The sequence below is a fragment of the Salmo salar genome, chromosome ssa20, assembly GCF_905237065.1.
Source record: "Salmo salar chromosome ssa20, Ssal_v3.1, whole genome shotgun sequence".
In the NCBI taxonomy this organism is placed as follows: domain Eukaryota; kingdom Metazoa; phylum Chordata; class Actinopteri; order Salmoniformes; family Salmonidae; genus Salmo; species Salmo salar.
In genome coordinates this window covers 39,155,387-39,182,842 of record NC_059461.1, presented here as the reverse complement: position 1 = coordinate 39,182,842, position 27,456 = coordinate 39,155,387, and the positions used below count along the sequence as shown (strand labels likewise).

Sequence of the window (27,456 nt, the reverse complement as noted above, 5' to 3'; positions counted from 1 at the left end):
CTTGTTGGCTGCTTTTTCTTCACGCTGCGGTCCAACTCATCTCAAACCATCTCAATTGAGTTGAGGTCGGGTGATTGTGGAGGCCAGGTCATCTAATGTAGCACTCCATCACTCTCCTTCTTGGTCAAATAGCCCTTACACAGCCTGGAGGTATGTTGGGTCATTGTCCTGTTGATAAACAAATGATAGTCCCACTAAGTGCAAACCCGATGGGATGGCGTATCGTTGCATAATACTGTGGTAGCTATGCTGGTTAAGTGTGACTTGAATTATAAATTAATCACTGACAGTGTTACCAGCAAAGCACCATCACACCACCTCCTCCATGCTTCACGGTGGGAACCACACATGCAGAGATCATCTGTTCACCTACTCTGCGTCTCACAAAGACACGGCGGTTGGAACCAAAAATCTCAAATTTGGACTCATCAGACCAAAGGACAGATTTCCACCGGTCTAATGACCATTGCTCGTGTTTTTTGGCCCAAGCAAGTCTCTTCTTATTGGTGTCCTTTAGTAGTGGTTTCTTTGCAGCAATTTCCCCATGAAGGCCTGATTCACAAAGTCTCCTCTGAACAGTTGGTGTTGAGATGTGTCTGTTTAACTTATTTGGGCTGCAATCTGAGGTGCAGTTAACTCTATCCTCTGCAGCAGAGGTAACTCTGGGTCTTCCTTTCCTGTGGCTGTCCTCATGAGAGCCAGTTTCATCATGGCGCTTGATGGTTTTTGCGACTGCACTTGAAGAAACTTTCAAAGTTATAAAACATTTCCGGATTGACTGACCTTCATGTCTTAAAGTAATGATAGACTGTCATTTCGCTTTGCTTATTTGAGCTGTTCTTGCCATAATATGGACTTGGTCTTTTACCAAAGAGGGCTATCTTCTGTATACCCCCCTACTTTGTCACAACACAACTGATTGGCTCAAACGCATGAAATTCCACAAATTAACTTTTAAGAAGGCACACCTGTTAAATGAAATGCATTCAAGGTGACTACATTGTGAAGCTGGTTGAGAGAGCACCAAGTGTGCAACGCTGTCATTTTTTATTTAACTAGGCAAGTCAGTTAAGAACACATTCTTATTTACAATGACGGCCTAACCCAGCCAAACCCTAGCAACGCTGGGCCAATTGTGTGCCGCCCTATGGGACTCCCAATCCCAGCCGGCTGTGATACAGCCTGGAATCGAACCAGGGCCTGTAGTGACGCCTCTAGTACTGAGATGTAGTGCCTTAGACCGCTGCGCCACTCGGCAATGCGTGGCTACTTTGAAGAATCTAATATAAAATATATTTTGATTTGTTTAACAGTTGTTGGTTACACTATGAAATAACACATGGAATCATGTAGTAAGTCTACACTATTATTCTACAATGTATAAAATAGTAAAAATAAAGAAAAACCTGGAATGAGTAGGTGTGTCCAAACTTTTGACTGGTACTGTATATCAGCTTGCAGTGTGTTGTCTCACTTTCATTACCCCTCACTTCATTCAAACGCCTTTAATTTTCTCTCTCCCACCTATCATGACAAACTCTTGTTAATTTTGAGTGTTTATGGTATGTTTTCCAAAAGACTATACAATAACATGCATAACACATTTGAAAAATGTACTGACATTTAATGCAATTCATCTGTTTGAGCTGTAGTCATTTCTGAATCAGTCAGGAAAATATTCCCATCTTATGTTAGAAACATGCATTACGTCAGAAACCGCTGTAGACAGGACCTTGGTCCCTGTATTTAAAGTGTCTTCTATGTTACAAATATATATATTTTTTAGTTAGTGAATGGTTCTCTATCTGAACACAAAAATAACATCACAGGAAAAAAATAAACATATGACAAACAGAACATTTTGATCCATGCAAAGCTTAAGAGATTTAAAGTTTATTTTTTATAACGATTTGAAAAAGCACCTGCCGATATTATGGCACTCGTGATAATTTATTTTTATCAACAAAGTAGCTGATTTCTAAGAAATGAACAGTCTAAGAAAGGGATTTTTGGTGCTAGATTAAATAAGAAAAGCATTTGATTTGTTGTTTTGAAGAAGAAGAAAAAAAACCTCCAATCATAGTGCTGTAGGATGAAGCTGACCCCAACCACCTGTTTCAATACATCCTTCTTCCTTAAAATATCACTGAGCCCGTATCCACAAAGCCTCTCAGTAGGAGTGCCGATCTAGGTTCAGTTTCGCCTTTTAGATCATAATGAATAAGATTATATGGACAGGGTGGACCTGATACTAGATCAGCACTCATATTCCGAGATGATTTGTGGATATGGATCCTGGTCAGATATGAACTTGAATGGTAAAACTGGTAGAAAGGTCAGAGATTACTCTAAAGAAGGAAGTAATTGAACAGGGTCTAAGGTCTGTTTTCCTTTTCGTCCTTCGAAGAATAACACTAAACTGATCCTAGGCCTGCACTTAATTACAATGTCTAAAACCAATCAATGGCAAAAGCATTGTGGAGGAGTTGTAGACCAACTACTATACAGAACATACCAGGGTTAGGATAGATGGAATTACAAATGTAATTTATTCAGGAAGTGAATTGAAACTTCCTCAATATTTCCATTGAGCAACTTTAAGTCATTAATTGAATTAATGAATTTCTTCCATCGACCGCATTGACTCTACCTTTGTAGATACTGAAAAAAAGTGTAAATGAACGGAAGTGTGTAACATTACCCACCCAGGGACTGATATTAAAGTCTAAAAAGGCAAGTCAGGAGCATTTTTTTGGTTGCTCAGAGATTATGATCACTTGCTCAAATGTAAATTAAGTAGAAGTGCTTAAATCAGAAGTATTTAAATCAGTAAAAAAATAAAAAATAAGTAACTTGCCCAACTGCCATAAATTCTGTCTTTCACTTAAAGGAATATCAGTTTTAGGCTATTGAAATTATTTGCAGTTTGGTTGTATTCCCTTTTTAAAAACATATCACCTGACTAATGAAGCAACCTCAGAGCAGGCTTAACTTGCATGACTGCTCAGTTAACTTGACAAAGGCAATAGGGCAACCCTTAATGTCAATCCCTGCGACAATTTGGAAGGCTGTGTGTGAATGCACACTGTTTGCATTCTGCTTACAATGACAGGTGGGTGATAAGGTTAGGGTGAGTGATAAAGGGGAAATGTCATGGTAGTGCAAATGGTTCACAACATGTAAGAAAACATGGTGAATGGAAGGAACACTCATGGTAGAAGTGGCCTTTGAATACAGATCTAGGATCAGATTAGCCTACGCCAAATCCAAGCCTTATTAACCAGGCAAAAACATCTCACCCTATCAGTGATTAAGGGGCAAAGTTTACCTACTTTGAAAGGAACATGGTGACACTATATGAAACCACCATTATAAGACTACATTACACTGGCACAAGCATGACATAACCGATGCTTTAAGCCATCATGGACACTAATGTCGGGTTATGACAACTAACCCAACAACACCATAACTTAGTCATGACTTGATATGTACAACCATTACATTTGCCATCATGAATACTTTGACATGGCATCTCTTATGTTCCTGATCACACCTGCGTGAAGTAGCATAAGCTGGCCTGATTCCAAACCAAACCCTAAGTCCTTGTCGAGAACCAGTCTATCTAAACCTTTACGATCCAGGAGATGTAGTCAACAAACAGAGAATTGGGCATTTAATTCCAAGGGACCGGTTTAGATTCAAATGTCACAAAAAAAGAACAGTCCAATTCAGAAGGCCTTTTTCTCCAGCCGGTCCAGTATGGCCTGGATCCTCTGCACAGCCTCCTTCCGGGCCTGCCTGACCACTTCCTGTCCCTGAGTCTCCACTGAGTCTAGAACCAGCAGCTCCTTGGTCAGCAGTTCCTCCAGGTACCGGTAACTCTTGTCCGATTTTTTACCCACAAATTCATCCACATCCTCATGGAGCAAAAGCACCCGGGCCATGACCTGCTGGACTTTGGCCAAGCTGGGGTTGTCGCTCAGGGGCTGGGGCCCGATCGGACCCTGGGGCTGGGTTGGAGGCTCACCCTGGGAAGGCTTTGGCTCCTGCACCCCCCCTCGTCCTGGTTTGTTGTACATCTGGGGAGGTGAGCTGAAGTCGACGGGCTTGCCATTAGTGGGGTTAGGGGAGGGGGCTGGTCTGGGTTTGGGTCCCACCTGTGGGGCACACTGGTGCTGGTGGGGTCCTGGGTAGTGCTGGTCCTGAGGAGGTAAAAAAGATTGTCTTACACAATTAGTGTGTAATGAATAGAAAATTAATTCAGACCCAAGATTGCTATGGTACCGGAGGGGGGTATGAGCTTTTCTGAACTATCCCCTTTCTTCCAAGAAGAACAAAATTAGTACCACTTGGAGGGCATTTTAGAAACAATATGTTAAAATAAAGGAGACGAGACGACCAAAGGCCAATTTAGGTAATTGAGATGCCTCCCTTGTGTTCCACACGTACCTTGGCTTCATAGGGGGGTGGGGCTCCAGTGCCAGTGCCTGGCCAGGCTGGGGGATGTTGTGGGCGGACAGGGTTCCCATAGTTGCTGTGTAGAGGTTGGGTGCCTGGCTGCCACTGCTGGTGTGAGGGCCCATACCCACCCGAGTGGGCCCAAGCCTCAGCCTGTGGCCTAGGGTGAAGGGCCTGTCCAGTGGAGTATTGGGGGTTTGCAGGCAATGCAGGACCACCTTCCCCATAGTGTGTGTAAGACCCAGGAGGATAGCTAGGGGCCTGGGAGAAAATAGACAAGAGCCATTATACCCAACTGCCTTTACCTTAGACACTGTTAAACACTGCCCTGCCCTCGTTGAATGCACTTACCCCTTGACAGTGTGGTCCAGGGTAGTGGTGGTGCTGATGTTGGTGCTGGGTGTGGGGTTGTCCTGACCCGCCTGTGCTCTGCTCTGGTCCTGGGCAGCCCTGGCTAGGGTACTGGCCTGTTGCCTGCCTGGGAGACATCTGCTCTGCACAGTAGAATGGGTTGGATGGGTGGAAAGAATTTGCCGGATACTGGCCTGGACCAGGGTTATAGACGCCGTGGCCATTTGGATATGCTTGCATTGCCTGGATAGGGAGAGAGAGGGAATGTGTGCATACATCAGTAAGGGTTTGAATTTGAGTGCCAGACTGCCAGTCTGTGAAAATATGTGTGCGTGAGTAACAAAGTGTCAAGGAAGGGTGAGAGCCCTTGAGACGACAGATTAGGACTTAATCCCCATGTATAGAGGTGGATTTAGAGGGCCTTTGCTATGACATAACATGAGGCCGTACTGTACCTGTGGGTTGTAAGGTGGCTGCACATCGGATCCTGAAGGGTAGGCATTTGGATAGTGCCCTGCTGTGGAATGTGTCTGAGGATACCAGTAGTTTGAGGAGTAACCAGGGTATTGGGAAGCGTCCTGTAGACACATGATAAGATATTTTACATGGGCTCAAAATCCGCAATGTTTAAATAGTCAACTATATTGACATGAGTAAACAGTAACCCCAGACCTCTATTGTCACGTCACTTCAATAACTTGTTTGACTAAAGTATCCAACCGTCTAGTAATGCAGCAAGAAAGCGTTTCCTACTGTATTACATAATAGCTAGCTAAGGTTAGCTAGCAGCAGAAGTATCACAAATCAGTAGCCATTAACTAGCTAGGATATTTATCATACACTACAAACTACATAACTAGACAATCTGCATGTCAAATATAACCAACTAAGCAAGTTAGGTAGCTAGCAATATAGGACATCTTACTAGTTAGGTAGATGGGACAAACGGTCAGGAGACGGCTAGCTAGCTAAAAGTAGCTGGCTAGAACGCAGGCTAACTAGCTTGCTAGCTAATGAACGCTAAACTGTATACACAGTACAAAAATACTAACGCGTGTTTACGAACATTAAATCGTATGTTCTAAAATGTGATTAACATAACTAGTTATCTACGTGTTGACATGAATTGGCTATACAATGTGTCGTACCATAGCGTTATTCCAGTTCACGTTATTATTTTCCGAGTTGAAATTTGAGGGCCAGGCGGATTTGGGATTCGACTGCATTTGATGATGCATAACCCAAGCAGCGTCCCCAGCACTTCTGTCGTTTGTCATTAAAAGAAATGGTGATAAAAATGGACTGTCAAAATGGACTGAGCACTCTGACTGCTATGAAAAACAAATGCTTTAATGTAATTCTCGAGTTGTTGAAGGCATTGACCATGGACAGCTAAATATATTATTGTTTGGCCCTTTCATTTTCGCCCCTCCCTTTTCCTTTTGTCCACGTGCGTAGAATATTAGTTATTTTGACCAATAGGCGCTCAGAGTTTAGAGCAGAGCTCATCGAATGCGTGGATTTAAACCAATGATTTGTTTAAACAAGTGGCGATGGTTACAATTCACCGTAGTTGTTTAAATGGCCTTATATTTGTGTCTTATTAAAAACCAAAAGCATATTCATTCAAAGTATTACATTATTAGAAAAATGCAATGTTCTAAATATACATCAGTTATTAAAGTTATATTAGCCTAAATTGTCACTTAATAACTCAATCGAAATTCAAATACAATAACAATTTTATCTATTATCGGATACAATAATAAATTACAGAAGAACGTTTTCCAATGTGCGGTGCTATCGGCGCTTAATGGGTTACAATTCTACAGGAAGTGTTTCCCTGAGCATGCGTCCCCTGCTCTTCCTGTTGAGAGGATACAGGTATACTTTTGAACGATTTTCCTTGACACATGTCATACACGGCGAATAGCTACACACGATCAAAATGAACTACATGCCAGGGACCGCGAGTCTCATCGATGATATAGACAGTAAGTTGGGATAGCAAAGGTTAGGCTGAGTTGAGACAGAAGTGTGAGTGAAAAGTCCAAAACATTTCCAACGTTCGAAAACCGTGATGATGATAATGATCAAATACAGTCACTGGTAAATTATGAACCCGTTCTTGTTAACTATTCATCATTCGACACGGGGCGACCTTGCAACATTGTATCCAAAACTCACTGTGGGGAGTGGGGGGCAACGATTGGATACATTGTAACCACGTGCGGTGGCTCAACTATAAACGTTCCCTTTTTTTTCTTGCAGAAAAGCATCTTGTACTTCTTCGAGATGGACGAACGCTAATTGGGTTTCTGAGAAGCATTGACCAGTTTGGTATTGCAAATTAACAAACTAATAATCATATTTCAGTTTAAACACTAGCCTTAGCTTACTTTGATGTTGTCAATACTCAGATAATGTAACTTATTCACAAGTAGGTACATTCAGGCAAGCAAAGGGAAAATGATCTTAACTTCCCTATCTCATCTCTTCGCCTTCTCTTTCAGCCAACCTAGTTTTTCATCAAACAGTTGAGCGCATCCATGTGGGCAAGAAGTTTGGAGACATCCCCAGAGGAATCTTCATTGTGAGAGGAGAGAATGTTGTTTTGCTTGGAGAAATAGTAAGTATTCATCCATGCCACCCTCTTGTTCTTTATCAGTACTTCAAGGCTGCTTTAGCTTTCCTTAGTAGAGTAGGCCTACACAGTCATTTGTTTGTGCTAAAGTAAGCCTGTTGACCAGGGGGGTACACTACAAATTAGGATCATAGAGAATAATGAACAACCAGAAATAACAGCTGATTTTCTGGTTCATTTAAGAAAGCTAAACATAGATATGTGTTTGGTTGTTGAGTCAATTAGACCATGCCCATTTCAAGCTTATCTTTCTAAAAACTCAAATGTTATTTCAGAATATTCAGGCAAGTTAGCTGACTAACTTGATGATTTAGTTTTGTGTTATACCCCTCAGTTGAATGTGTAGCAGTTTTTCAATATACTCACATGATTAGTAAGTACTTCAGCCCAAACTTTAGTTGTCACCTACGTAGCGTGGTTGATTCACACACAGGGCCCGGTTTCCCAAAAGCATCTTAAGACTATATTCAGCATTAGAAACAGGATCCTATCGTTCTAAGATTATCTTTGATTGAACTCACTGGCCAAGCTTCCTGACATCCAGGACCTCTATACCAGGCAGTGTCAGAGGAAGGCCCTAAAAATGGTCAAAGACTCCAGTCACCCAAGTCATAGACTGTTTTCTCTGCTACCACACGGCAAGCGGTACTGGAGCACCAAGTCTAGGTCCAAAAGGCTCCTTAACAGCTTCTACCCCCAAGCCATAAGACTGCTAATGTTAATCAAATGGATACCTGGACTATTTATATTGACCCCCTTTTTTTATGCTACTACTACTCACTGTTTATTATCTATGCATAGTCACTTTACCCCTCCCTACATGTACATATTACCTCAACTAACCAGTACCCCTGCACATTGACTCGGTACCGGTCCCCACTGTATATAGCCTCGTTATTTTATTGTTACTTTTTTGTACTTTATTTTATATTTGATGCATTTTTGTAGCAGATATATATATATATTTTTTTAATCTGCATTGCTGGTTAAGGGCTTGTAAGTAAATATTTTAGGTAAGGTTTACACCTGTTGAATTCTGTGCATGTGACATACAGTTTGATTTGATCAGTTGATAACAATCAATTGCTGGGGTTTACATGTGTGCCACTGCTATTACTCTCCAGAAGGACATGCATGACATGTACGTTGACAGTATGTTTAATATGATCCCGCTTAAGGACATTGATAAGCTGTGTGACAACGTCTTGCAGCAAGTTTCTATAGAGGAGATCCTGGAGGAGCAGCGATTGCAACAGCAAGCCAAGCAGAAGACAGAGAAAGCCAAGGTGACCGCGCTGAAGGACAGAGGCCTATCCATCCCAAAAGCAGATAATCTCGATGAATACTGAAGGCATTTCTGTTCCATTTTCTTACGTAATACTGGACTCCTCAGTTATATGTTGAATAGGGGATTATTTTGAAGACTGTGAGAAGAATGTGTGCTTTGTAGATGACGCAACGTCACACTAAATACTGTACTGATTTCATTTTGATTATGACTCATTGGTTTGAAAGCAAACAATGAATTAAGTGATGCATGATTTGAAGGTAGACCACACAACCTAGATTGTCTACAAGACTACATTTGATTAGAAATGAATTATGATTTTCATACCATAGCACTGAGAACTAAGTCAATAGTATATAGTGATGAACTCTGTTCGTGTAAGCAGACACATTGTAATGGCAAGATTTGTTTTCCATAAAAGATTTTGTTATTTTATTACTGAAGTCTGCTTTGTTTAATTTGTAAATGGGAATTTTCATTTGAGTCTGACTATGGATCACTGCTCTACTGCAGAAGGCACTGTGGTCTCCCATAGAGTGATGGAGGTCTCTAGTATATTAGCATGGGCAGTGACATTGAGGGCTTCCATCATTTTAATGTAGTCAACTGGGTGGGACTTCCAACTTCATTGGCTGATCCCTCTTGGCGACCCAGTCATGTCCAACTGGGTGATCAGGTGGGATCAGCCAATCTGATGGAGAATGGCGCTGGGATGTATAGCGTCCGTTTTACGGGCTCCTGACCAAATATGCTATTTTGTGTTTTTTTCTTTTTGTGCTGATCTTTAAGTTTTTTTTGTACATAATGTTTCCACCATAATTTTCTATGACTAAAAATAGCTTCTGGACATCAGAACAGTGATCACTAACCTCAATTTGGATGAAGAATTATACTTCAATGATTCGACTGCGCAGGACATGCTGCTCACCTGGAACCAGGCCCTAATCCCCAACACAGAAGAGGAAAATATGGCAATATAGAGAATAACAAGTCTCTACCCTCTGTTCTATTGGTGAATGTTTAATCATGGAAGAACAAACTACACGAGATTTGTTCAAGACTGTCCTACCAATGGGACCTGAAGAACTGTAATAGCCTATGCTTGTCGATATGTAGGAGCAAGTCATGAAGTTTTAATCCCCATATGGGTACGGGCACACTGAGCTGCATGAACACGGATTCAATTGTATATCACGTACAGTACCAGTCAAAGTTTGAACACACCTACTCATTCCAGGGTTTTTCTTTATTTTTATTATTTTCTACAATGTAGAAGAATAGTAACTACATCAAAACTATGAAATAGCACATATGGAATCATGTAGTAACCAAAAAAGTGTTAAATCAAAATGTATTTTTATTTCTTCAAAGTAGCCACCTGTTGCCTTGATGACAGCTTTGCACACTGTCTCACCCAGCTTCATGTAGTCACCTGGAATGCATTTCAATGAACAGGTGTGCCTTGTTAAAAGTGAATTTTTTAAATTTCTTTCCTTCCAAAAGCGTTTGAGCCAATCAGTTGCGTTGTGACAGGGTAGGGATGGTATACAGAAGATAGCCCTATTTGGTAAAAGACCAAGTCCATATTATGGCAAGAACAGTTCGAATAAGCAAAGACAAATGACAGTCCATCGTTACTTTAAGACATAAAGGTCCGTCAATCCGGAAAATGTCAATAACTTTGAAAGTTTCTTCAAGTGCAGTAGCAAAAACCATCAAGCGCTATGATGAAACTGGCTCTCATGAGGACAGCCACAGGAAAGGAAGACCCAGAGTTACCTCTGCTGCAGAGGATATGTTCATTAGAGTTACCAGCCTCAGAAATTGCAGCCCAAATAAATCCTTCAGAGTTCAAGTGACAGACACATCTCAACATCAACTGTTCAGAAGAGACTGCGTGAATCAGGCCTTCATGGTCAAATTGCTGCAAAGAAACTACTACTAAAAGACACCAATAAGAAGACACTTGCTTAGGCCAAGAAACACGAGCAATGGACATAAGACCGGTAGAAATCTGTCCTTTTGTCTGATGAGTCCAAATTTGAGATTTTTGATTCCAACTGCCGTGTCTTTATGAGATGCAGAGTAGGTGAACGGATGATCTCTGCATGTGTGGTTCCCACCATGAAGCATGGAGGAGGTGGTGTGATGGTGCTTTGCTGGTGACACTATCGGTGATTTATTTGGAATTCAAGGCACACTTAACCAGCATGGCTACCACAGCATTCTGTAGCAATACGCCATCCCATCTGGTTTGCGCTTGGTGGGACTATCATGTTTTTCAACAGGACAATGACCCAACATACCTCCAGGCTGTGTAAGGGCTATTTGACCAAGAAGGAGAGTGATGGAGTGTGTTCCAGTTTTGTCATACAACACAATGCCACAGATGTCTGAAGTTTTGAAGGAGCGTGCAATTGACATGCTGACTGCAGGAATGTCCACCAGAGCTGTTGCCAGATAATTGAATGCTAATTTCTCTACCATAAGCGGTCTCCAATGCTGTTTTAGAGAATTTGGCAGTACATCCACAACCGCAGACCACGTGTACCCACGCCAGTCCAGCTTCCTCACTTGCGGGATCGTCTGAGACCAGACACCTGATGAAACTGAGGAGTATTTTTGTCAGTAATAAAGCCTTTTTGTGGGGAAAAACAAATTCTGATTGGCTGGGCCTGGCTCGCAAGTGGATGGACCTGGCTGCCAATTGGGTGGGCCTATGCCCACCCATGGCTGCGCCCCTGCCCAGTCTTGTGAAATCCATATATTAGGGCCTCGAATTCGTTTCAATTGACTGATGTCATTATATGAACTGTAACACAGTAAAACCATTGATATTGTTGCATATTGCGTTAATATTTTTGTTCAGTATATATGAACCTAAGAAGACAGGCATAAAGTCTACTGGTAGGCCTGTATGAGATCTTGAGATAATTGGATGTTGTGTTTGATCAGTTTTCATAATTAAAATATATTATTGTGCACCGCGGTTCTTAGGCTTTCCATGTCAGATGAAAAACAGCATTTGAACAACGGACCAATCACCGTTATCAATATCATTCTTTCTCCCAAGGTCTTTCATCTTCAGTTCTACCGCTTGGCATTGCATTGGGAGGGGATGGCAAGAATGTGCCGCTATCAGATGTCTATGACAGCCAGACAGGCACACTCAACAACGCATACGTCATGGGCCAGATATGAACACGCCCCTTCCGACTGGATGTGTGTTCCACGGGCGATGGAATGGAATATTGGAACCACCAACTTGGTGGATCAAGATTTGCGAACTCTTATTAGAAATCATTGAACTTCCATTGGCTGTACACTTAGCCCCCTGCACGATATCCAAATATAACCGAAATATTGACGAGAACCACGGGGGAAACCGCTTAGAGCTCCGCCAAACATTACAACCAAGATTAAAAAAACCCAGCCCTTTTTTTTTTATTATTATGCACCAAGAGGTGGAGCACGTTGAGTCTAGTACACTTCACTTCACCAACTCCCACCAGTGCTACTGGTCTGTGCTTCAGCCGCTGTTAGGAATGCGTTACCAAAGGATGTAGGTCTTGCTGAGGTCTCGGGCTGTTTCGAGATGTATTGATGGCCCAACAGTCCTATCCTTCTTTGATTCCGCACGAAACACACAACAGTCTCCGGAATTGGAATGGAAATGCCCTCCGGACGCTGTATTCGGAGACGACAATATGAACCATGCCCTAGTTAATATTACAAGGATTTCCTCGATAGCCTGTGTATTGACTTTCAAGGAATTTGAAATGTATACATTTGATTCGGATTTGGAGTAAAACGAAAAGCAATTTAGCCGTGAAGAGCAAGGTGTTGCTGTGCCGACGTAAAAACAACAACAAACCTATTCAGCAAAATCAAAGGATTTTAAATGGAGCTGGAGAATATTGTGGCCAATACGGTACTGTTAAAAGCAAGAGAAGGTAGGTCTTCAAACAGTCTAATAAAATGAATGAACCATTTTGACGCGTAGAATGGGGTTCGAATTCCATTTTGTGTTGAATGCTACAGTGATGCAATCTAAATAGTCTCTGAACATGATATTTACAGACGCTATGCTGCTCTAAAATCTACTTTATACCATACACCACCATCATCATCATCACCAAACAACATGTTTTATTGCTTATGCTAGGCTTTTAAACCCTTCAATGTATCCATCCCTAGCTCAATTGATGTCCAATATAGCTTATGTATGTTCAGGCCTGTGGTTTAAAATCGTTTGACATGCCCTACGTTTGTGAACAAAGGTCCTTCTAAATGTAATAAAAAAATAACCCCGCACATCAGCTTTAAGTTTTGTTTAAGAAATTGTTAACCGCGTGATTATGATTAGACTGTAGTAGAGCCCACCAGTGAAACCGTAACAATTCTTTCCCAACATTCGACATGTTCAGACAGTATTACTAGAACTGGGGTCAAACTCTGGTCTGATGATCATTTGCTACAGTTGGCAGTGGCACATTTATGATGATCTAGGAATCTAAATGGCTATGGTGGTCTCCGTGCAGCAAAATGCAGCCTTTTACACTTCGATACCCCAAACAACCGTGTGATTGGGCACTTAGGTTCTGTCAATTTCATCTTTACCGTCTGTTTGTGTTAGGTCATAATCTGTGTGTTCATCATGGTGGAGAGTTTCGGAGACCAGCTGTTTTGTTATTAACCTTAATTGATCTTTAAGGAAATATCCTTTCACGTGCACATTAGCCTATCCCTTCACTTCAGACTCGACCAAGGATCCAAACTGATGAAATGATTGGCATTGCAGTAAGTTACTAATGATAACGTTATGGCTCTTATGTCGTGTTAATGCCATAAGATACAGCGTCCCGTCTATCTGAATACATAAAAATACTGAGAAGGCTGTGTTCCTCTCACTCTGAGAAATGCACCGTTAGATACACACACACACACACACACACACACACACACACACACACACACACACACACACAGTTGTGCATGGTGTAATGTGGCTACAGGCTCTCTGTGGAGTTGAGCAGTGACGCAGGAGAAGGCAGTGTTCCTATGGCTGGCCTAGTGGTTATCTCACAGTAATAATGACATACTTATGGATTGGCTGCACTGGGTCAAAGATAGGACACACAGAGAGAAAGAGACTGATGTTTGCAGTCAGTGTACCACTGCCATACAAGGGTCCTTCGTTGTTTTGAGATGCAGCTTGAAACCAGCCTACTACAGTGTCAAATAAAAACTGCCAGATCACAGATGATTCCAAAGAAAATCAGAGCATCAAACAGTCTCTATAGCACAGGTACAGTATTTGGCAACCAGTCCTCCTCAGGTGATCCAAAAAGATTAAACTAGTTTAGTCATGATTGTGAACCATTGCTGGTCCAGGAGTGGTGTAGTGTTCACTCATCTGAATAACATGGAACTGTCATATGTTCAGATATGTGCAAGATAATGAAAATAACATATCTATTTTGAAGTCGTTTTTGGTGGTGTCCCTTTAAATTGAATGAAATAAGAAGATGACATGGCGACCCATGACAGATCCTTGTTGTCCCAGCTGCTCTATACCCGAGCCAGCATAGTACGGGTTGGGTTGGCACAACAGTGTGTAAACCATGGTCTGGTACATCCCAAAAACTGAAAGGGGTTTTCATTGGTCATCAGTGGATTCACTGTTGCTTTTTGCTCAGAGTTGATAGTGAAAAGGCAGACATGATCAACAGAGATTTGAATTGTGAAGAGCTGATGGTTGATTTATAAGATCTTGTTGAAGATGGCTCCATAACAAGTGATCAACTGTCAACTTATCTTTTGTGATTCATTGCTGATTGCAGTGTGTTGTGTATCGAGTCTGAGTGCCTAGTTGTTTAGATTCTGCCTGGTAATGTTAGAATGACTAGGGGCCGTATCTGACAGAGCCCAGAGTGCCAACGGTTGTATGAATGCCTGTGAGATTTTGTCAAAGTCCAGGGTGTACAGGGATGCTCCTATCTTTGTGTGTGTGCTGTGTACTTACGCTGTATGCCGAAGCTGGTTGAGGTCACAGCACAGGGACATAGCGAGAATGTGAATGGAGAAGAGAGAACCATGTTTATTCCTGTTTGTTTATGCAAGTGTGTCTCAGCCAGAGCTGAACGGAGAGATCCACATTCCCTGTCCGAATGCTCCCAGAGTCAGAGAGACAACAGGAAAGTCCAGTTTACACTCAGCTCCCAGTGTTTACGCCAGCGTCCTCACACTTCCCAAATCACTGGAATAAAGTGAACTGTAGCCAAGCAGAGAAATAAAAAGCCATCAATATCCCCTGCCTTCTGCAGAGCTGACCAGGGAGAGAGGCCCTATTCCAGTACTTGGTAAATGCATCCCTCTGTTCTCCTTTATTCCTTTGAAGTAAGTAATCATCACTAATCTGACACGACTGAGTTGGTCTAAGCGCAGCTTCACGTTAGCCAATTCAGTCATGTTAGGTAAGTGATCACAAGGGAGGATTTGTTAAGGGGCCAGAGGATGGAGTAGAACATATTCAGGCCTGCTGAAGAGGACCTTTGATGACATCACGGTTGAGATTCCAGGAAGTTCATCTCACCTGCTCTGTCTCAAATACCAACAAACAACAGAGTAGCTAGTAAGACCTGAGTATAATTCAGAATCAGGAAATCCCCCTCCGTTTCTCCCTGGTGTCCAGTAATCTTGTTTTTGTGGAGGATGCAGTGAAATCCAAACCTCCATTCAGCGATCTCATCTCTGCTGAGGATCACCTAACGGCTCATATTACCAGTCACAGCCCACAGTGTTGGAAGATGCTGACGTGTTGAACATAGAAACAATAAAGGTGCAATCCATAAATTCTACTTCTCTTGTGACAATGGGGAAAGTGCAAACAGTCAATTTGAATTAAAACGCACAATTACTGCGCTTGTTGTCCTTTGCACTCACAAAGACCTTTCCCCTCAGTCTTCTAAAACATCTTGAGAAGACAAAGTTACTCGAAGTTGAGCGTCCGCATTGTGCCTTAAATGCTAGTTTCATCAATGTGAAAGCAGAAGTGTTTTACATGTCAGACAACCCTGGAAGGGTTCTAGAACAGCGAGAGCAGCAGCTCAGAAGCGTCACTTGTACTTGATTTTTAGGAAGCGTTTCCTCAGATCCGCTTCTCTTATTCGCTGAGCTGTGGAAGGGAGGCATCTCCATTACGTGTGTGTGTGTGTGTGTGTGTGTAATCTTAGCTCTGACGAGGGCAACATCCTGCAGTAGACCCTGAGCTCATGATGCCTGCGTGTGGGTGTACGCCCTTCCCCATTCACAACTGTCACATTGGCAGCAGCCGTGGAACCCAAGCCACCTGAACAAACGTCATCAGCGGTTTAAATGAAGGAGAGTAAAGGGAAAAGTGTGTTGTTGAACTCATATGTGTTGTTGGGATAGCAGACGTGTAGCAACAGAATTGTAGCCTAGGTGCCAGCCTGCGATTTTAGGTTCATGCCTCCGTTGTTGGCCAACAGAACAGGCTAAGAGAATAGCATTGCTGATCCGTGTCTTCCCTGTTTTCAGATACTGTTGCCCTTTTTTAATTGAGGAAGGTGGTAACCAAGCTATGTTGGCTGGATGGCCTATTTTTACCTGAGGCAATTGTCTTGTTCAACCTCTGTTTTAGAATAAAAGGTGTTCTAGAGCGAAGGAACAAATGTTCTACAATGAAGGGACGAGTGTTGTATCTAGAATGAAATGCGAACATGTTTTCTCGACTAGAGGAAAAGGAATGGGTTGATGCATCGTCTGATGAAAACAAACATGCAGATTTTAGGGCTTTATCTTAACCTGTCAAAACAGACAAGAAACCAAACATTCTAGTACAAACAACACCATCTGTCTGTCATTAAAAGGTCACAAACGCAGACAAGCATTCTCCTCACTTCTACTGAGGAGAAACATGGTGAGAAAATGGCAGCTGTCTTTCTAAAGCCAACAGCTACCTCTGACTTGTACTTCACCCCACCTATGCCACTCTGGGGCGGCAGGCAGCCTAGTGGTTAGAGCGTTGGGCTAGTAACTGAAAAATTGATAGATTGAATCCCCGAGCTGTCGTTCTGCCACTGTTCCTAGGCCGTCATTGTAAATAAGAATTTGTTCTAAACGGACTTGCCTAGGTAAATAACGGTTACATCTATGCAGATGAATGTTCATCACCATTTATTTCCAGGCACAAGATAATATGGCTGTTTGCTGTATTAGTGGGCTTTACTTCAGCAATATGTAATGAGATCGACACAGACAATATGACTGATCTTTAAGATGGTTTTGAAGGAAAGCAAGATAGACAGAGAAAAAGAGTGAGGGTAGGAAGTGGGCACTGGGCATTGAAATAGTGTGAGCCACTAACTCTGTCACTAAACCCATGTAGTCCTGCATGCCATAGCTGACTGATTACTGTGTGACCATGTCCACGCTGTCTTGTCGGCTGACTTGTGCTGAGTGGTTCATTAGTTATACTGGCAGTGCCCACAAAGGAAGTTGAACATTATGAGACTATTACTAATACATTCTAACAATATTGGAAAAGGACAGTTTTAGGTAATAGGAGATGCCTCCTGGTTAATGTTCCCTCAAATTTTTGGGGGTACTGAGCAAATTTCAGGTCTGCTGAGCGCAAACTTGAACATTGAAAATTCTGTGCAACTTCTAGCCAATGTGTGGTGTTCAATGTAGGCCTGCATTCCATGAGCCTTTTGAGGAAAAACTTGCAGGGCTTGACATTAACCTCTTTATCCACTTGTCCTTCAGACAAGGTGGTGACTGAATTTTTTTTATTGTTGTTTGATGCAAGAAACCACTTTACAAAATAAAATGCATTTTTATTCCCATACCATTGTTACAGCTACTTAGATTATTCAAGCCTGTCTCAAAAAACAACACTGCCCCTTCATCTATAACTGGGCTAATAACTCACTAACTAGCAAAGGATATAAACAAAACCTGCACACGAGGCTACGTGCAGCTCTTGCCTTTCTCATAACAAGCGAAACTACTTACGACCACAGCTGTATGGCACAGATCCATATATGGCAATGGTCTATTTGCATATAGGCCTTTGCAGCTTTAATTGGTTATGCTGCACCGGTCTGTGTAGAGTACGGGCTGAGTCGTGCTCAATAGAATCCTACTCTGATGTGTTCTGCCTACAGCAAAATCTCTTGCATAGTTCATTTTGTTTCGGTATGTTGCATGGGAAGTGGCTAATATTGAGCTGATTCAATCACAATTGCCACAGTAAAGGGAAACGTTGCTAGTGTTAACTAACAGGGAAAACTCTAGGAAGTTGAGTGAAGTTAAATCTCATGCTTCTCTCCTTGGGCTGATAGTTCTTCTGGGCTCTGCGCAGCAGTCTCGGGGCTGCTGCGTGGCCGCGCACGCGCAGTTTAGAGGGAACATTGGTGCTGGAAGGTGTCGGGTGCTGGTGCTGGAAGGTGTAGGGTGCTGGTGCTGGAAGGTGTAGGGTGCTGGTGCTGAGAGGTAAAAAAATAAATAAAAAGACGTTAAAAAAAAATCCTTGATAAATGTTGGGATAGTAGTTATTACTGCAAGTGAGAGTGGTTTGTCTTAAAAATTTACCCGCAAAGTGTAAAATGGTAGTAGATGCACAGTCAACACATTCAGAGGAGTATATGTGGCCCATGCAGGAATCAAACTACTGTAGTACTGCAAACACCATGCACGCTCCAGCCAACTGCGGTTAGATTGTCAACTATGCACTATCTAGCTACAGTTTTCTTCTTATTTATCACATGCACCGAATACAACGGATGTAGACTTTACCGTGAAAGGCTTGCTTACGAGCCCTTCCCAACGATGCAGAGTAAAAATAAATAATCATGATACAAAGGAAATGTGGATGGATCTCACCTCAGGCTTACTTTGTGAGGAGCCTTTTTTGTGAGGTGAGAAAAAAATGCTGCTCAATCGTGTTATAGCACAAGCCACAGGAGCAAAAAAAAACTGGATTTATGCTCCCTAAAGATTCACGTCTGTTTCAGACATCATTGGCTACTTTGCAGTAGTTTAAAAAAAAAAAAAACTATTCTCTTCTAGTGTCCTGACTTCCATGGTGACTGATCTGGCAGGACATGTCAGGGAAAAGCATGGTGAACACCTATCCACTATGCAGTGTATTTGTGTGTGCAGCCTGGAGTGTGTTCCCTCAGGGCTTCTCTCAGAGGGCTGAGCCATGACATAATGCTGGGGAGTTTTATTGAGGAGACAACTGAAGATCATTAATGGGAGGAGAATCCCATCCATGAGAGAAGAGTTGAGAGGCCCAGGCCAGCCCGTTTCCTCTCTGTGTGCTTCTGTTTGTTTGTGTGGACACAGAGAGAAGACAAAAAATGTTCTACATACTAGCTGTCGCTCACACATAGCTACAGAGCAAGCCCCCACCCTCATGAACAAGCCCCCACCCTCATGAACAAGCCCCCACCCTCATGAACAAGCCCCCACCCTCATGAAGCTGAAAGGTAGCTATGGTTCTATACTTTGTGCTGTCATGTGTTGCCTTGTATAGGAGAATTGTCTTGGTTATTTTAGTGTCTGTCCGTGCATCTATGTTGAATCTCTTTAGACAAACCCAATTAATATTTAATGTTTGAAGTGGAAAATTCTCAATATCTATAGGACTACTCATCTCTGGCTTGTGTACTTTCACTGCGCGCGCACACACACACACACACACACACACACACACACACACCAGAAAAGGGAATGAACATGTAGTAGTTAAGGGGTAGACATTGACCCAGTGGCCTCTTAGTGTTGTTAAATTTGGGATGTTTTCCCAGTTCCCAGACCTTATCAGAGTTATCTATTTAAAGGCTGTTTTTGGTATTCCTGAGTCCCTTGGTATGCCCCAGATCCATCACTAATTTTAGAGCCCCCAGCACGACACAGAAAGGGTAGAATAAGGAGAAGAGGAGGGTTGCAAGTCCGATAAGAGAGAGAGATTGGAGGACAGGGGAAGGCACAACAGAATTAGCTATTTAGGAGATAACTACCATATATGCCAAATAACCTTGGTTGTTTTTCCTGTGAGGGAATGTCTTATGTGGTATTTGGCATACGGCAACAGTGACACTGGACTTTGAAATGTGTTTGGTTTCAGCAGTGCATGACCAGGCAGTTAACACTACTCTCTTCAGATAAACAAACAAACAATCTGACTGTGTTCTGTATCCATTAATCACACAGGGGAGGGGGGTGAACCAGGAGAGGGGGGTGAACCAGGAGAGGGGGGTGAACCAGGAGAGGGGGGTGAACCAGGAGAGGGGGGTGAACCAGGAGAGAGGGAGAACCAGGGGAGGAGAGGGGGGCGAACCAGGGGAGGAGAGGGGGGCGATCCAGGAGAGGAGATGGGGTCTACCAGGAGAGGAAAAGGGGGGCGATCCAGGAGAGGAAAAGGGGTGGGGTCTACCAAGAGAGGAGAGGGGTTGAACTAGGAGAGGGGATGGTGTCTACCAGGAGAGGGGATGAACCAGGAGAGGGGATGAACCAGGAGAGGGGATGAACCAGGAGAGGAGAGGGGATGAACCAGGAGAGGAGAGGAGAGGAGGTGAACCAGGAGAGGAGAGGGGGTGAACCAGGAGAGGCGAGGAGAGGGGGTGAACCAGGAGAGGAGAGGGGTTGAACCAGGAGAGGGTGAACTCTGGTCGAAGAAAGAGGATGGATGAGCTTTCATAGAGAGAAGAGGATATGAGCATTCGGACAGAGGAAATGTGTGTGTGTGTGTGTGTGTGTGTGTGCGCACAGGAAAGGAAACGGAGAACAGCTGTAGAGGAAATGGAGAGCCTAGAGAGGGCCATCGTAATCACTTTAACCCTGTTTCCGGGATTGCTGTGTGAGGCGACTATCTTTTGATTTTGTCTTTTTGTGTGTCTATGCGCGTGAGCTGTGCATTTATTTGTGTGTTGTGGTTTGATGGTTGTCTGTTTGTGTGTGTTGGAGACAATAGCCTTTTGGACAGAATCAGTCCTATCCTGGGGCAGCAGGCAGCCTAGCGTTTAGAGCGTTGGGCCAGATATCAAAAAGTTACTAGTTCGAATCCATGAACTGACTTTGTAAAACAATCTGCCCACCTTAGCCCTAATGGCTCCGAGTGCTGTCAGTAATGACTGCCCAGCTAGCACATCATGTTCTCAGAACCATGTTTTTCATAGGTGGGGATTTCAGTACTTCAGCATAATGTTTCTTACAGGTTTCCTCATGGTTCTATTTCAAATTATGTTCTCAAATTGTTCAGAGAATGTTAAGAAACAATTTTGTTCTGTGGAAAATTCAGTACTTCAGCATAACGTTTTCTACAGGTTACCTCGTGGCTCTATTTAATGTCATGTTCTCAGCACATGAATAAAACTTTCCATAACAACCACAAGAAAAAATGAGTAACGTTCAGAATGTCAGCATCAACAAAACTCAATATCCGCTATCTTGGTAAGTGTGTTCAGGTGTGTTGGCTGTGCCTTGTTTTCTTTGAAATGGGGTCTGTCTGAATAGACTGAAATGAACAGCTTTGTATGAGTAAAAAATAACACACAAAAAAACATGGAACGCTTGCTCTGTCCTGGTGTCGCAGTGGACTAATTCCAGGAATAAAGAACAGAAGATCGTAGGTTGGAATCTCACTGATGCCATGTCACAATCAAAAAAGGAATTTGTTTGCATGATTAATGCCTAAGCAAATACATTTCCATGTGTCCTATAAGTGCTAAGGGTTCAAAACAGTTAACCTAAATGAATCATGTTCTCAGAACGTTATTTAATTACCTTAAAATAACTAAGAAGAATTTCCTTTCTCAGAATGTTAATAAAACCTTCCAGGAAAACTTTCAGCAAACTATAGTAAAATGTTCTCAGAACATCGCTGCAACCTAGACATCTATGTTCCCAGAACAGGCAAAATTGACAGGAAGCTTATGGCTTTGTTCCCAGAACCAATGGGAAACCAAAAACGTACGTACCCACAACTTCCAACAAACTTAATGTATTATCTGGGTGATCCCATGCCATGACCTCACACTCCGAGGGTGTCTCAGGGAGAATGGGATATGCAAAAAAACGAATTTCCATTTCACCACACACTTGTAGAGGTTATGTACATGTGTGAAACAGGGCAAATATAAGTGCCCCCTATTTGACCTTTTTGACCTAAGATTGGATCAGGTCAAAGATTTAGTCTGTACCATTTGTTCCTTTTGGAGGATTCAGAGCAGTAGGCCTAGTGCTGGTGGACTGTTCTGTTCCTCTCTTGTAGATGTATAGCGTATTTCACGCAGTGTGCCCTCAGCTGTCACAATGCAATTTCAGCCCAGAGAGTGTGAGCTTGGGTGATGAGAATGTTTTCTCACTTTTCATGTGTGGTATATTTATAGAACAGGAAAATTGTGACACCTGACTCTTCCCATACAGGAAGTGTAACCCCCCCCCCCTCATTTTTCACTCACTCTTCAATTCTAACCTTAAAAAACTAATTTGGGATTGGTGTCCCTTCCACAGGACGCTTGAGCTAACGTAGGCTAATGCGATTAGCATGAGGTTGTAAGTAACAAGACAATTTTAGACATATCTGATATTGGCAGAAAGCTTATTCTTGTTAATCTAACTGCACTGTCCAATTTACATTAGCTATTACAATGAGAGAATACCATGCTATTGTTTGAGGAGAGTGCACAATTTTCAACATGAAGAGTTATTCATAAACAAATTAGGCACATTTGGGCAGTTTTGATACATAATTTTCAACAGAAATGCAATGGTTCATTGGATCAGTCTAAAACTTTGCACATACACTGCTGCCATCTAGTGGCCAACATCTAAATTGCACCTGGGCTGGAATAATACATTATGGCCTTTCTCTTGCATTTCAAATATGATGATACCAAAAAAAATACAAAAGACAATTCAGTCCCATTCAAAATCCTATTTTCCCTAACCCTAAACCATACTCTTACCTTAACCCTATTTTTCATTTTTCATTTAAACAGGCAAGTCTGTTAAGAACAAATTTTTATTTACAATGACGACCTACCCCAGCCAAATCCTAACCCGGACGACTGGGCTAATTGTGCGCCACCATATGGGACTCCCAATCACGGCCGGTTGTGATACAACGTGGAATCGAACAAGGGTCTGTAGTGACGCCTCTAGTACTGAGATGCAGTGCCTTAGACCGCTGCGCCACTCGGGAGCCTAAAACCCTTAACATAATTCTAACCTTAACTCTAAACCCCCTAGAAATAAGGCAGTTTAACCCACTGTTCCCCGGGCGCCGAAGACGTGGATGTCGATTAAGGCAGCCCCCCCGCACCTCTTTGATTCTGAGGGGTTGGGTTAAATGTGGAAGACACATTTCAGTTGAAGGCAGTTGTCCCCAGTTGGTCAAATTGTTGTTTGTTTACTATTCTTGTGGGGACTTCTGGTCCCCACAAGAATAGTTAAACATGTCCACACACACAGTGTTGTAAGAAAGACAAGCATCAGAGCTCAGAGGTTGTGAGGTCAGGGACCGGTCTGACCACCTCTGTCAAAGACCTCTCTAGACAAGCCTGTGTTAACAGACCGACAGCTAGAGCCCTCAGACAGACAGCTATTTCTAACATCACCGTTGGTTGACAAGACGCTGCGAAACACATGAAGAGATCAAACCTGTTACACTCAGGCCATTGTGTACAGAATCAATTCCCTGGAGTTGGTTGATGCAACTACTATTTTGATTTTGTTACTCTGTACATTTTTGACATTGATATATTGATCATGATTTGTATAGAGTATGTCATGTAACAGAGTGTAAAGCCTGTTATCGGTCTTTATTTTTCCCCAGTACGACTGTGTGATCTCAATAAAAATTTAAAATCACACAGAACTAAACAACACCAAAACAGAGGTCATTGTCACTGTACCAAGTTATGCTTTAAGTCAGTGGTCACCAACCAAGGCAGTCCTAGTTGATCACCAAATGTGTGTTCCCATTTTCAACCATTTCATATGTCTGAAGGTACAAACTCTGGCTTTCTGGCGGGCCCGTGGGGAGCAAATCAAGTGCACTATAGACCTATCACTGGCCAATCAGCTGGCTCAGATTACAGTGTCTGCAGCAATGTAGCAGGCGTAAAAGAAAGTTACAGCAAAGCTGATACTGAGATTTCTAAACTTTTAAAACCATGACTAGAGAGACTGTCAACGAATACAGAAAAGAGCTGCTGTTTTTGAGTGAGTTCATGTTTATGTTCTTACTCAGCAATGTCAACACTTTGTATTGAACACTTTTATAAGCCATAAAATGTGCGTTCTTCCTACATTCACTGCGAGCAGCACTGCAGCTGTAATGAATGAGTATGAAAGTGGATCCATTGGCTTGCATTGTTATTATTAGCGGCTTGGGTCTTTTTTATATAGAGGAATATTTCACTTTCTCTGGTCATCGGAATATTTCACTTTCTCTGGTCATCGGAATATTTCACTTTCTCTGGTCATCGGAATAACAACATGAATTTGTGCAAGAGGCAGAAATAATGTGACTTGAGTTTTGCCATTAGCTGGAAGACGGTGTCCCCTTTTGGTCAGTGTCAGCGGAGGAGAGGGGAGGGATTTTGAGGCGGACCCTCAGTCTGCTGCTCTCTCCCTCCGCCCAGTTAAATAAAAAAAGAAACGATTTATATGTATGCTCACTCAGCTGTGCCTCACAAGTAATACACCAACTAATACATTACCGGTGTGATCATATAGCCTACCTCAAATAGCCTACCTTATATTGCCTACCTCAAAGGTTGAAATATTATTTAAAACAAATGGTCTGAGAAGAATGCATTGCCAGGTCAATTCAAGCAAAGCCAATATGCTGTGATAATGTTTTGGGCCTATAGCCTACTGCACACACCTCATTACTACAGTACTCTTTTTAAATAGGTTAATGTTTAAAAAGAATGACGGGAGATCTCGGCTTGCATTTTGACTCACAAAGTGATCTCGACTCCAAAAAGGTTGGTGACCACAGCTTTAAGTTGTAGCAACATGTGTATTCCATGGAACATACACCGAGTGTACACAATGTTAAGAACACCTTCCTAATATTGAGTTGTACCCCCCCAGTGCATGGACCCATCTTGAGTCCAATGCTTCCCACAGTTGTCAAGTACGCTGGATGTCCTTTGTGTGGTGGACCAATCTTGATACACATGGGAAACTGTTGAGCATGAAAGGCCCAGCATCAACTACCATACCCCGTTCAAAGGCACTTAAATATACACTGCTCAAAAAAATAAAGGGAACACTTAACACAATGTAACTCCAAGTCAATCACACTTCTGTGAAATCAAACTGTCCACTTAGGAAGCAACACTGATTGACAATAAATGTCACATGCTGTTGTGCAAATGGAATAGACAACAGGTGGAAATTATAGGCAATTAGCAAGACACCCCCAATAAAGGAGTGGTTCTGCAGGTGGGGACCACAGACCACTTCTCAGTTCCTATGCTTCCTGGCTGATGTTTTGGTCACTTTTGAATGCTGGCTGTGCTTTCACTCTAGTGGTAGCATGAGACGGAGTCTACAACCCACACAAGTGGCTCAGGTAGTGCAGCTCATCCAGGATGGCACATCAATGCCAGCTGTGGCAAGAAGGTTTGCTGTGTCTGTCAGCGTAGTGTCCAGAGCATGGAGGCGCTACCAGGAGACAGGCCAGTACATCAGGAGACGTGGAGGAGGCCGTAGGAGGGCAACAACCCAGCAGCAGGACCGCTACCTCCGCCTTTGTGCAAGGAGGAGCAGGAGAAGCACTGCCAGAGCCCTGCAAAATGACCTCCAGCAGGCCACAAATGTGCATGTGTCTGCTCAAACGGTCAGAAACAGACTCCATGAGGGTGGTATGAGGGCACGACGTCCACAGGTGGGGGTTGTGCTTACAGCCCAACACCGTGCAGGACGTTTGGCATTTGCCAGAGAACACCAAGATTGGCAAATTCGCCACCGGCGCCCTGTGCTCTTCACAGATGAAAGCAGGTTTACACTGAGCACGTGACAGACGTGACAGAGTCTGGAGACGCCGTGGAGAACGTTCTGCTGCCTGCAACATCCTCCAGCATGACCGGTTTGGCGGTGGTCCAGTCATGGTGTGGGGTGGCATTTCTTTGGGGGGCCGCACAGCCCTCCATGTGCTCGCCAGAGGTAGCCTGACTGCCATTAGGTACCGAGATGAGATCCTCAGACCCCTTGTGAGACCATATGCTGGTGCGGTTGGCCCTGGGTTCCTCCTAATGCAAGACAATGCTAGACCTCATGTGGCTGGAGTGTGTCAGCAGTTCCTGCAAGTGGAAGGCATTGATGCTATGGACTGGCCCGCCCGTTCCCCAGACCTGAATCCAATTGAGCACATCTGGGACATCATGTCTCGCTCCATCCACCAACGCCACGTTGCACCACAGACTGTCCAGTAGATGGCGGATGCTTTAGTCCAGGTCTGGGAGGAGATCCCTCAGGAAACCATCCGCCACCTCATCAGGAGCATGCCCAGGTGTTGTTGGGAGGTCATACAGGCACTTGGAGGCCACACACACTACTGAGCCTCATTTTGACTTGTTTTAAGGACATTACATCAAAGTTGGATCAGCCTGTAGTGTGGTTTTCCACTTTAATTTTGAGTGTGACTCCAAATCCAGACCTCCATGGGTTGATAAATTGGATTTCCATTGATTATTTTTGTGTGATTTTGTTGTCAGCACATTCAACTATGTAAAGAAAAAAGTATTTAATAAGATTATTTCTTTCATTCAGATCTAGGATGTGTTGTTTAAGTGTTCCCTTTATTTTTTTGAGCAGTATATTATCTTGCCCACTCACCTTCTGAATGGCACACATACACAATCCTTGTCTCAATTCTCTTAAGGCTTAAAAATCATTTTTTAACCTGTCCCCTCCCCTTCATCTACACGGATTGAAGTGGATTTAACACGTGACATCAATAAGGCATCATATCTTTCGCCTGGTTAGTCTATGTCATGGAAAGAGCAGGATTTCTTAATGTTTTGTACACTCAGTGTATGTCATTCTTTCTGTGTTCATTAATCATCTATGAGTAAAGCCAGGAGTTTTTCCTAGTCAGCTGAGGTCACATACTCAGGCTATAAGTAGAAGGGACTGGTCAGTCCAGAGTTTTTCCTGCTCAGCTCACATGACCAGTAAAAAACTCCTGGCCCTAGCTATGAAAAATATTAAGTCTATTACCCCCACTAAGTAGTTCACAATGTGACAAAAGACACTCCGAAGAATAGTACCGTGTGAATGCTACGGCCATGCGTACGTCATTGATGTTTGCTTAAAGCGCACTAACAGATGTTACAGCTGCTTGGAACATCCCATTGTTACTAAAAGACAATTTATCACCAGGTCCGTTTTTATAATCCCCCAAAATACTAACAATGACATTACCACGGAGGAACTGGGCAACACATAGCTAGCTCTTCCTCCCATAGTCCCCCGTTTCACTCTGATTGCGGGACAGAGCATTTCTCAGTATCTCACACACACACACACACCTGGCTAACACATAGCCTAAAGCATGTGTGCTGGAAACAGTCTGACGTGTATTTCCAAGTACGCCTGTGTTAGCCCGGTGCACTCAGTGTGCTCTTTGTTTCAGTGGAAGGATAAAGATCTCTTATCGTCA

General features: G+C 42.9%; 3 protein-coding genes across 6 annotated transcripts in view; 2 read left to right on the top strand and 1 right to left on the bottom strand.

Annotated features, from left to right (window-relative positions):
* Nucleotides 1–1,607: 1,607 nt before the first annotated feature.
* LOC106580575 (BAG family molecular chaperone regulator 4) lies at nt 1,608–6,258 on the bottom strand. The gene is made up of 5 exons (XM_014161780.2): nt 5,961–6,258; nt 5,268–5,390; nt 4,813–5,055; nt 4,453–4,722; nt 1,608–4,205 (listed from the first exon to the last, which is right to left on the bottom strand). Exons 1-5 carry the CDS (start codon nt 6,087–6,089, stop codon nt 3,732–3,734), a joined length of 1,239 nt encoding a protein of 412 aa, XP_014017255.1. The 5' UTR covers nt 6,090–6,258; the 3' UTR covers nt 1,608–3,731.
* Nucleotides 6,259–6,637: 379 nt separating this feature from the next.
* Nucleotides 6,638–9,179, top strand: LOC106580576 (U6 snRNA-associated Sm-like protein LSm1). Of its 3 annotated transcripts, none has more exons than XM_014161782.2 (4): nt 6,638–6,806; nt 7,084–7,152; nt 7,326–7,441; nt 8,668–9,179. In XM_014161782.2, the coding sequence occupies exons 1-4, from the start codon at nt 6,761–6,763 to the stop codon at nt 8,803–8,805; spliced, it is 369 nt and encodes a 122-aa protein (XP_014017257.1). In that variant the 5' UTR covers nt 6,638–6,760; the 3' UTR covers nt 8,806–9,179. The 3 variants fall into 3 exon arrangements, with proteins under 3 accessions (XP_014017257.1, XP_014017256.1, XP_045559268.1); XM_014161781.2 differs by having other exon boundaries at nt 8,635–9,179; XM_045703312.1 differs by lacking the exon at nt 7,084–7,152 and having other exon boundaries at nt 6,661–6,806; nt 8,635–9,179.
* Nucleotides 9,180–11,929: 2,750 nt separating this feature from the next.
* Nucleotides 11,930–27,456, top strand: part of LOC106580577 (G protein-coupled receptor kinase 5) — a 44,916-nt gene continuing 29,389 nt past the window's right edge. Inside the window, exon 1 of one of the 2 annotated variants that reach the window (XM_014161784.2) lies at nt 11,930–12,697. In XM_014161784.2, coding sequence (XP_014017259.1) covers nt 12,646–12,697 — 52 coding nt within the window. In that variant the 5' untranslated portion in view covers nt 11,930–12,645. The remainder of the gene's footprint in view (nt 12,698–27,456) is intronic. The other variant, XM_014161783.2, reaches the window with a different exon arrangement.

Excerpts from the sequence above, each read along its gene's own strand:
- LOC106580575 (XM_014161780.2), bottom strand. The coding sequence starts at position 6,089 with ATGACAAACGACAGAAGTGCTGGGGACGCTGCTTGGGTTATGCATCAT. Across the intron at positions 5,391-5,960 it reads TGAACTGGAATAACGCTATG|GACGCTTCCCAATACCCTGG; the intron begins GTACGACACATT and ends ATGTGTCTACAG. Across the intron at positions 5,056-5,267 it reads AGCCACCTTACAACCCACAG|GCAATGCAAGCATATCCAAA; the intron begins GTACAGTACGGC and ends CTCCCTATCCAG.
- LOC106580576 (XM_014161781.2), top strand. The coding sequence starts at position 6,761 with ATGAACTACATGCCAGGGACCGCGAGTCTCATCGATGATATAGACA. Across the intron at positions 6,807-7,083 it reads TCTCATCGATGATATAGACA|AAAAGCATCTTGTACTTCTT; the intron begins GTAAGTTGGGAT and ends TTTTTCTTGCAG. Across the intron at positions 7,442-8,634 it reads TTGTTTTGCTTGGAGAAATA|GACATTGATAAGCTGTGTGA; the intron begins GTAAGTATTCAT and ends ATCCCGCTTAAG.